General features: G+C 31.4%; 1 protein-coding gene across 1 annotated transcript; it reads right to left on the bottom strand.

The window, feature by feature from the left end:
* Positions 1-5780: 5780 nt before the first annotated feature.
* On the bottom strand, positions 5781-8810 carry LOC111014934 (GDSL esterase/lipase CPRD49). Its single transcript, XM_022289805.2, has 7 exons — positions 8594-8810; positions 8270-8399; positions 7454-7531; positions 6708-6836; positions 6443-6516; positions 6200-6343; positions 5781-6101 (listed from the first exon to the last, which is right to left on the bottom strand). The coding sequence occupies exons 1-7, from the start codon at positions 8707-8709 to the stop codon at positions 5924-5926; spliced, it is 849 nt and encodes a 282-aa protein (XP_022145497.1). The 5' UTR covers positions 8710-8810; the 3' UTR covers positions 5781-5923.
* Between the last annotated feature and the right edge of the window lie 1086 nt (positions 8811-9896).

Here is a 9896-nt window from a genome sequence, read left to right as displayed (position 1 = left end):
TATCTCAGAATAATAAAAAATAAAATAAAATAAAATTAGAAAAAAAATCTACGGCGATAGCACTGTATTGGACAATGGACTCCACTAGCTTTTCTTATCCTCCCTCGTTCACGTGATTCACGTCAATTTCTATTCTACTGTCCTCTTATTATTATTAATATTTTAAATAATTATTTTCTTAAGAAATTTAATTAAATTTTTAATTCTCAAGGATAAGTCACTATTTATATATGGTTAAATTCCTATAAAGATTATTTTAAAAAGTCTTTAAATCACCTACAAAATATTATAATATTTATAAAATAGGGACTAAAATTATCAGTTTTTAAAATTATAGAAATGAAAACGAACGTTTGAAAATACATAGATTAAAATGAATCAAAGTTGAATGGACTAAAGTTGAAAGTACGATGATCAAAATAGTATTTTAACCCTATTATCTGTCATATTAATAAAATAGAATCAATGTTTTTTTAATGTATATATTATATATATATATATATATATATTTTTTAATTTTTGGTAGAACGAAAATTTATTTTAGATTAGTTGAGTTACATTTTTTAAATTAGAGATTTATTTGTCGATTTGAACCTCCTTTTATTTTCTAAGCTCAACAGGATGTGAGTGGAACGTCGAAGCTTCGACTGACGGAAGTAGTATTTTGACTAGTTGAGTTATATTTTTAAATTGAAGATTTATTTATTAATTTGAACATCATTTTATAATTTTATTTTTAAATTCAATAAAGTGTGAGTCATTCAAACATTAACTTTTAAGGAGGTATGTAATGTATTGACTAGTTGAAATTCTTTTTATTTTTCTATTTTTTGAAGTCCAACAAATTGTTTAATTGAAAAATAATTTGAATATTCAATTTTAGATAAATAACTGATGTCTTCGCTAGCTGAATTATGTTTATTTTGGATACTTCAACCAGGTTGATTGAAATCTCTTTCTTACCTTTGTAATGTTAGAATCTTTTCTTAAACATCTCCCCGAAGTTGCAAATCTCAAAAAGAAATTGTAAAATATTTCGAAACATTAATAATAAGCTATTCAGTTGAACCCGAATTTATTTTTCCATCCACACTTTTCATTTCTTTTCTTTTCGATTTTCTCAATCTTTTATCTAAATCCTTGCTGCATGGCCGACTATGCAATGGCATTTCTTCCACCGAAGTTTAAATAGAAACGGGTAAAAAATAAAATTTTGGTCCAGAATTTGACTATACGTATTTATTTGATTCCTAAGTTTTAAAAAGTCTCAAATTTTTAGAACATGATTCTAAATGGTCTCTAAACTTATTTGATTGTTAGTTGACTAACGAAAATATGACGTGATATAATTGAGTTGGCAAATTTTTAAAGGATAAAATTTGACTCCTCACTAGTAAGGAATAACCTTGTCCTTACTGGTGAGGAGTCAAGTTTTAAATATGGGCTATTGAATTGGTGGAACTTCGAGAGAAGTGGATTTTTTAAAAAATTAAAATGTTGATGGGGGAAAGGGCATTTAGGAAGATAGAAGAAAATGAAAAAAAAAAGTAAACATAAAATAATATTGTTGAGGATAAAACCTGAGTAGGACACGCATCCATTCCCTAGTGGGAGCGAGACCACGCCCGTAGTAGGAGAGGGCGTACATTGTCGGTATCAAAGGGCGCACCCTATAACTGTAAGGGACGAGTCTGTGAACCATAGAGGCGCTATCACCCTGTGATTGTTGGTTTTGCCACCAAAGTTGAATGGTAGGTTTTCGTGTCAGTTTTGACTATCAATGTCCATGGGGTTTCCATCTCATAACCAATTAGTCATGATAAGAGTAGTTCATGTTTATTATAAACCACTGTAATGTTCTTTTACCTTTCAACGTAGAATCCTTAACATTCGTAGACCTATTGAGGTTCACTCCTATTGAATATGGGTGAAATTCCATATTATAAAAATATTTTTGTAATAATAATACTTGCATTTAATATATCATTTCAAGCCAACATGAACTTAGCTGACAACCTATCTCCCATCATGGGATTATGAGTTTGAGTCCTGCCTAAGTTGGTCTACTAAAAAAGAAATAATAAAATAATATATCATTCCAAACTTATGCGGTGCATGCATTTTTAATGACAAAACCGATTCACAGGATTTATCAGGTAAATGAAGAAATTAGCCACCAAATAAGTAGTAAAAAAAAAAAAAAAAGCTAAAATGTTATTTGAGAAAATTTATGCCGACCATTAAAAAGAACAAGATTTAACTGTTGTGGGTTGAGTACCAATCTCTAATGGTGACAATTATTGAAATATTGATAATTTATTACTATTTTTAAAATTCCATGTTTTTGTTATATTTTGGTCAATACAAGATAAGCATTGACCGATCTCCCCCTGTATATTTTACGAATTAAAATTTATTAGTACAGGCTCTAGATCTTTTAAGGAGCTAATTGTCGAAATTTTGCAAATTAATTAGGTAATTAAAAAGTGAATTGTAAAATCTAATGCTCCGCACCTTCCCACCTTATTAGTCGAATCATACCCTTAACCCAAAATAATCACTCATTACTCTCACATGAGTTCTAACTCATCGTAGAGCATTTGACCGAGCTCACAATGTTAGTACAACATGTAGGGGTGAGGGATCGAACTCACAACTTCTAGATTATGGATATATGTCAATTACAGTTGAGTTATGTTCGCTTTGACATGTATTTAAGATAATAGATATTACTCATAATAATTCCTTTCAAATATTAAGAGTAAATGAAGATATTATATAATTTAATTGACGTTTATTACTTAATTGCATAAAATTGTTTATTAGTCAATGAGTACGTTAATTTATTTAAATTATAAAATTATAAATAAAAGTAAATAAACTTAATAAAAGAAAATATATGAAAAAATAACGAAGGGGGCAAAAATGTTAACATAAGGTTCCTTCAATATGAGAATCATGGAAACTCATGTTTCAAAAGAGCATCCAAAACAACTCGGATGCCTACCACATTCCTGCAAAACAAATATGGAAATCCAGATGTCCGTTTCATGGAAAAGACGAAGTTGATAGATATTTCATAAAAAAAAAAATATAGAAATGGTGCAAATATCGCATTAGTAGTATGAACCATCCAACACGATTAAAAAATGATACCAAACTTAAATGACCAGTTCTTTCTACAATGGATTAATAAAGAGGTTTTAACTTTAACTTGTGTTGCCCGTGATCCACCTTTGGTAAACTATGGCAAATTTCTCCAACTTGTCGTACCAATCGAGGGAATCTCCAAAGTCCCACGGCACATTACAGTGACAATCAGATTTCGACACGTGGACATGACAACAGAAAAGTTCTACCTTTTACAAGTTTGACTTCGTTTAAATTTGTACTTAATTTTCACGTGATTTATCTATAACATTTTCCTCTCACTTTGTCTTCTGTAGCCCGACATCATTAAACTAAAGAACAAAAATGTACCTTCACTTTAACACATTAATGGCCTAACCCACTAACTTTATGATATGAAGTCTTTCAAGAAATTATTTGCTTGGAAAAGCTTTTCTTTTTCATATGTTCTACTTCATCCAATCTTTTACACGAGTTTCACATAGTCTGCCCATCAAAACTTGTTCTCATTTCAATTTCTCGAAGGCAAAAAAAAGATGGAGCAACTGGAAAAATGGCTAAAATAAATTAGCGGTTTTAAAAAATGACAAAAAATATTAAGTTACTATAAAAATGACTAATGGCATATTTTTCTAAAATCATAAAATTTATTTGGGACAAATATAACCTTGAAACAAAATATAAACAAAGGCTTGATTTTAGAAATTTTTTCAAAACTAAACAAATCATATCAATAAATAAAAGTCTAACATTTGAAATTTGAGAAAAACACAAAAGTCACCTTAGGATCATGATGAAGACGAGGATGATGTTGGAGAATTCATAAAATAACAACAAAAAAAAAAGAAAATAATAAAGAATATATAAATTAGTGAAATAAAAGATTTTTTAGGACAAAAAGTTGTAAATATAATTTTATAAATTTATACCATTTGAGCAAAAAAAAATTGAGCAATAAAAAATTGACTAAAAATCACTTCGTGGATAGAAGGCGTCGATACCTGAAAAATGATTTCTACCTAGCGAGGAAGATGTTTCTATCACACATTTACAAATCAATGCATGTATGTAGACCAACCTTTTATATAAGTAGAACAAGTCATCCATTCTTGTTTTTAAAATGTATTTAAATGATGGTTCGTTTATAATAAAACGTTTTTCTAATATTCTAACTACTTTTCCTTTTTTTTTTTGCGAATATTTTTAGAGATGTCTCTGTATACTATAGAAACATCTAGGACTCACTACATCAAAATATCAATGTTTTATATTATTTAGCTTTTATTAATTTTTGTTTTCAAAATACACCCTAATTAGAATTATTATTGTAGTCCTAGAGTTATGGTTTTATAGTTGCTATATTAAAAATAATTTTGGAATGTTATCTACAACTTATCAAAGAAAATTACTTAAAAAATTGAATCATTTATTTATCTTATGTTTCTAGATTTATTCATATTCGTTGGTTCGTTAGTTATAGATTTTTTTTTTTGTTTACTTAACAAAAATATAAACAATAGGTGGGTGCAAATATTTTTTGAAGGGCTGTTTCAAAAAAAAAAATTTTTTTAGAGGTTCGGTATATATACTCATTGATGCAAATATTTAAACTAAACTATATAATATTTGTCAAAATGAGAATAGTTCAGCGATAGTTTGCATATATCTCCAACTAAGAGGTTGTAAGTTCAATCACCCACCTCCACATGTTGTACTAAAAGAAAAACTATATATTATTTGACACTGATAGAAATCTAAGTGCAAATATAGAGGTGTGGTAATTAGGCATATTTATATAGTGGTAAAAAAAATGTAAATAATTAAATTTGGGGTCAATGTCGGTATCAGTAGTTTGCATCAATATCAATCTACAAATAAGGAAGCTGCTTGTTAGTTTTAAATGAAATTAAGAGGTGATTAACCAAGCAAATTGCGTAGCAAGCTTCGTCGCGGGATCCATGCTAATTGAATTCAGAAATAATGAAGGGACTACATTCCTTTGCCTTTAGGCTCAAGCCTCATTTTAGATTAATTTAACTACTAATCTCTTCTCTCATTTTAAACTTCAATAAAAGGGTGGCTGCACATGGATGTGGCCTAAATCTATAAACTATAACTTATGCTTTAATTAGTTGAATTGTGCTCAATTATACCATCGCAAATAGGATACTCCGAGGGCTAGCTAATGACAGAGCAACTCCTCTTAATTGGAAAGCGATTCCGTCTACATACTAGGCTAAAAACGGGCACTTCAAGCAAAGTAGACTACGAATGTAAGTCTTCAATGTTAGGGGGTGAAAGCAAGATCCGAAAGGAAAGAGCTCTGTACTCGAGGGTGAGAAACCCATGAAATAGGTTGTCCCTAAAGCAGAAGTGAAATAAGGAAGGAAGCGGAGTCAAAAGATCATGTGCAAGAGCTGCTAGGAAAGTGCCTGATCAAAATGATTGTGGATTGAGATGTCTATAATTATATAATTTGCATTTTTTAGTTCAATTCTAAATATGGAGGATGAAACCATCAGGCAAAATGGTAATTGATCAACAACTAACTCACAAGGAGAAACCAAACCACCTACTAGCTAGAGCATGACAACACAATAGTGACTATGGTTTTTTGAACTAAAATTAAAAAAGAAACAGTATCCACAGAGAAAAAAAAAGATGGGCCAGTTTGTTATTATTTTAACTAACACAGTTCAACTAATTAAAGCATAAGCAATAATTTATAAGTAGAGAACTTGACAGTCTGCCCTTTATAGAAGTCTAAGAAGAGATCATAGAGCAATAGTTAAAATTAATCTAGAATGATGCCTGAGCCTTCAAAATTAAAGGTACGTAGTCCTCTGATATTTCCGAATTCAATTGGCATGGATCCTGCGGCCAAGCTTGGTACCCAATTTGCCCTGTTAATCAGCGTCTTAATTTCCTCAAAAACTACGTGGCTTCCTTTCTCATTAAAATGGACTCCATCTCTGAAATTGACAAAAAAGAAAAAATATATATATAATATTTTTACCGACATTTGAATGTAATTTTTTCTCCTAAATTTAAGGTTATATCATGAACTAACGTGAAGAAAGTTAGCCAATCATCTCTCCTCTGAACGGCACGAAACAAATCAACATATTCAACACCTATCTCCTTACAAATGTCAATTAACGCATCTGTATATTTCTCAAGATTCTCCATCGTTCGAAGCTTCTCAAGTCCCGGACTAGGTCAATAAAGAAAAAAAAATGCTATGAGGCAAGGCAAAATAACCTAAATTGAAGCATGTTTATTGAATTCAATAAATATATGATTCTACACTCACAACAGCTCTCTAATTTGCTCACTGTTTACTGGCGGTGGTGTGAGAAAGATGCCGCGAGTTGTTGTCGAGAGGTTCTGAAGAATGTTATTCAAGACGATTAGCCTTTGTGTAACTAGAATCATTTTGTTTTTAATGTTTAAAATAAATACATTTAAATGAAAGTTATTTTTTAGGTATTAAAACAGAAGATATGGGAAGTGAAAGTAGTGTTGGCAAACCTAACAAACAAAAAGCAAAATGAGATTAGATTTCAGGAGTAATTGACCTTGATATGGCTGGCAATCTTGGTCATGTTGACGGTAAATTCACTGAGTGGCACAGAAGTAGGGAAATTAATGACTGCATCATTACCACCAAAGTAGACTATCACTAGAGAAGGTTGGATGATTGAATCCTAACACACACCAAATTAAGATCTTAACAACATTATATATATAGCTTCAATTCAATAGATAGACCCAATTAACCAAAAACTATCATAATTTACTTTCATATCTTTAAAAGTATTTCTATTAAGACATTATATATGGTTTTGCTTAATTTAAAAATTGTCTAATATATGTTTAAATTTTAAATTTTGTATCTAACAGGTAAGGATTTACCCTATTGGGTAGGGATAGGGATAAGTGGTAGGGATAAGAAACTTCCTCGTTTTCATCCCTGCCCCCGTTTAAATCTTCATCCCGTAAAATTTCCCACTATTGGATTAGGAGTTTTTATAGATATATTAGGCAACTCTGAAAGCTCAAAAAAACTTATTATACGCTTTCTAAAGTCTAGTTGTTTCTAAAGTTTAGAAACTTTTTAGACCCAACTCGAAGTTCAAGAACATACTAAATACCTTTAAAATTTAATACTGTTATTTTAAAAAAAGTCTTAAAATTTAAGAACTAAACTTGTAACTTAACCGATATTAAATATAATAGAACCCATTATAAAATAAAAAACTAAGTTTAGTGGTCAAAATAGGAGATACATTTCCTTAACATTACGAGCAACAGAGCTGTGTACCTTTGGAAAGACTTCATCCACAACCTCTAGAGCCTGACTTGAATTCCAACCAGAATAGCCACGTAAAATGACATCTGCCTGTGGAGTTTGATTAAAATGAACTAGCGTTAGAAATCCAGTTTATCTTAACCCATTAGGTTTAGCATTTAGAATTTAGTAGCAATTTAATATAATAATTACCAATTAAAAGTAAAAAAATCATAAGTTACACCAATATTATTTCTTCTCAACAAATATGGATAGTGGTCAAAGTTCAATATGGCAATATTATTTTGACAAATATTTGAGTCCACTTATTCCGTCCTTTGGTTCACCACTTTTGCTCACATATTGATCCATGTCATTCACAACATTCTAGAGAGAGAATGAGAAGAAAGGAAAAATGAAGAAAATTATGCACCAAAACAAACATTTATTTCTTCTTCTTCCCCTCTCTCTTCATTATTAATTTCTTTTTGTTGTGTAAATTTCCCTCCACTCACGAAGTCGTCCTTTGGCCCATATCCACAAATGGGGTGGGGGTGCTATTTCTCTCTCTTCACATTTCTCTTCTTCCCCTCAAGTCTATTTCCCTCTTTTTCAAAGACCCTATTTTTCTGGCATAGATTTCCATGGATCCTCTCTTGGCTATTGTATTTTCCTCTTTTTAAGTTTTCTTCTTCTATCACTTGTCTTTTAGTTTCTAGTTTAACTTTATGAGTTATTTCATGCGTCCGAGGGAAGAAAAATAGGAAGCCTCGAGAGGGGAAAAAAAAGTGGCAGCGACATTTTTAGAACTCTAGTATTAACTAGAGAAAAAAAAAAGAATTAATATACCTGACGGGCATACAAATTGGCAATTTCAGCACCCCATCCCTTATCGGCAAAGCTGAACTGAACTATGGAAGAGCCAAAGACGACGAATTTAGGTCTCATCGGTCCAACCATTTTTGTTCTCCATCCACAACTAAAGCAAAGCAATGAGAATCAATATTTATACTACATAATCTTATTCTTACTCTGTAGATTAGCCACAATATCTTATCCTAATATATTTACTTATCTTCGTTCTCTAGTCAAAATAAATCATGGGTCAGGATTAACGTTAACCATTTATAATATAAAACTACACCAAAATAGATATGGGTTATGTTTAATTACCGTGATAAAGCTCCGGGAAATTGTGTACTCAACGAAGGACGAAGGCTCGGATGTTGCTTCGGGAGTTGGCATCTACCTGAACCAACTGGGAGCGGATTCAACAAGGAACAGCTCATTTTTTGGCTGCGCAGATCGATGGTCACTTAAGAAAAATGGTCACTTGTGAGAAGAATGGTCACTTGGGAAAATTAAGGATCTGTGAATGTTCTACATCTACCCTATCTGTTTCTCTTTTATAGAATACTTAATTACTGCACGTCTTTTTAAAACCTAATTGGTATTTTTTATTAAATAATTAATTTTGATATATTTGTGATCTTTGTTCAGTTTGGTGGCCGTTAGGTGGGGACTTCATCATCTTGGATAAATTGCAGCTGTCTAAAAAATCCCAGGGAACTAGAGTGACTAAATGCCACATCTCCTTTTTGCAATTTGATTGATTTTATGTTAATATATCGAATTTACAATTGGTAGGATACAAGTGCCTTATATTAAGGATCACACATTGAAAAGAAAATGAACCTTACAATAATTTCTAATCGACATGGACTACTCCTCTAACCAATTGGTTTTGAGATGGAACCCCATGAATATTAATATGGTATCAGAGCCCAAAAACGCTCAAATGAGCAACTAGTCCAAAAAATGGGATACACTCTTAGAGGTGTTGGTTGGGTTGGTGACATGATCCGTCCCAAAACACCTACCAGTTCTAGAACGAGTCGCGCGGACCACAGACCCCGATAAACTATGAAGTCCATGGTCAACTTCCTTTTTTAACCTTGACCTGAAACATTGACTAACAAGTTCTGAATGGATACATAAAAAATTATAATAATCTTTACATAACAACCAATTTTACCTACATTCTAAACATGCTGTTCTATTAAAAGGGCGATAACAGTTTTATAACAACTACATGTACGTTAGTGATATGCAAATCCTCAACTACTCTGAGTGGCAGAAGCTAAACTAAACTCAGATAATCAGGTACAGCCTGGGGGAAAAACAAAACATAAACAGTGAGCTGGGAAGGTCAGTGGGTGGTAGGTTAATAGGAAAATATTTTCGTAAAACTTTTTTCATAAACAACTGAAATTCAGTTTTTAAAACAAACTTCATAAAACTCAAGTAACAAACATTCTCATTTAGATTTCATAAAACAACTAAAAACTCAGTAGACTTTCTCAAGATCAAACTTGTAACAACAATTTCTTTCTAGGCAAACTGAAAAGACAATGCTCCCAAATCCAAGATTCGGATCAGGATTCGAAATTCCGATTTGGCCCTAATCACCCCAGCA

The sequence above is a fragment of the Momordica charantia genome (genome assembly GCF_013281855.1).
Source record: "Momordica charantia cultivar OHB3-1 chromosome 5 unlocalized genomic scaffold, Mcharantia_2.0 BLBB01000005.1, whole genome shotgun sequence".
Classification (NCBI taxonomy): domain Eukaryota; kingdom Viridiplantae; phylum Streptophyta; class Magnoliopsida; order Cucurbitales; family Cucurbitaceae; genus Momordica; species Momordica charantia.
The sequence above is the reverse complement of the archived record's forward strand: the minus strand, read 5'-3'. Positions and strand labels throughout refer to the sequence as shown.

Excerpts from the sequence above, each read along its gene's own strand:
- LOC111014934 (XM_022289805.2), bottom strand. The coding sequence starts at position 8,709 with ATGAGCTGTTCCTTGTTGAATCCGCTCCCAGTTGGTTCAGGTAGATGC. Across the intron at positions 6,837-7,453 it reads TGGATGAAGTCTTTCCAAAG|GATTCAATCATCCAACCTTC; the intron begins GTACACAGCTCT and ends GGTGTGTGTTAG. Across the intron at positions 6,517-6,707 it reads AGATTGCCAGCCATATCAAG|AACCTCTCGACAACAACTCG; the intron begins GTCAATTACTCC and ends AACATTCTTCAG.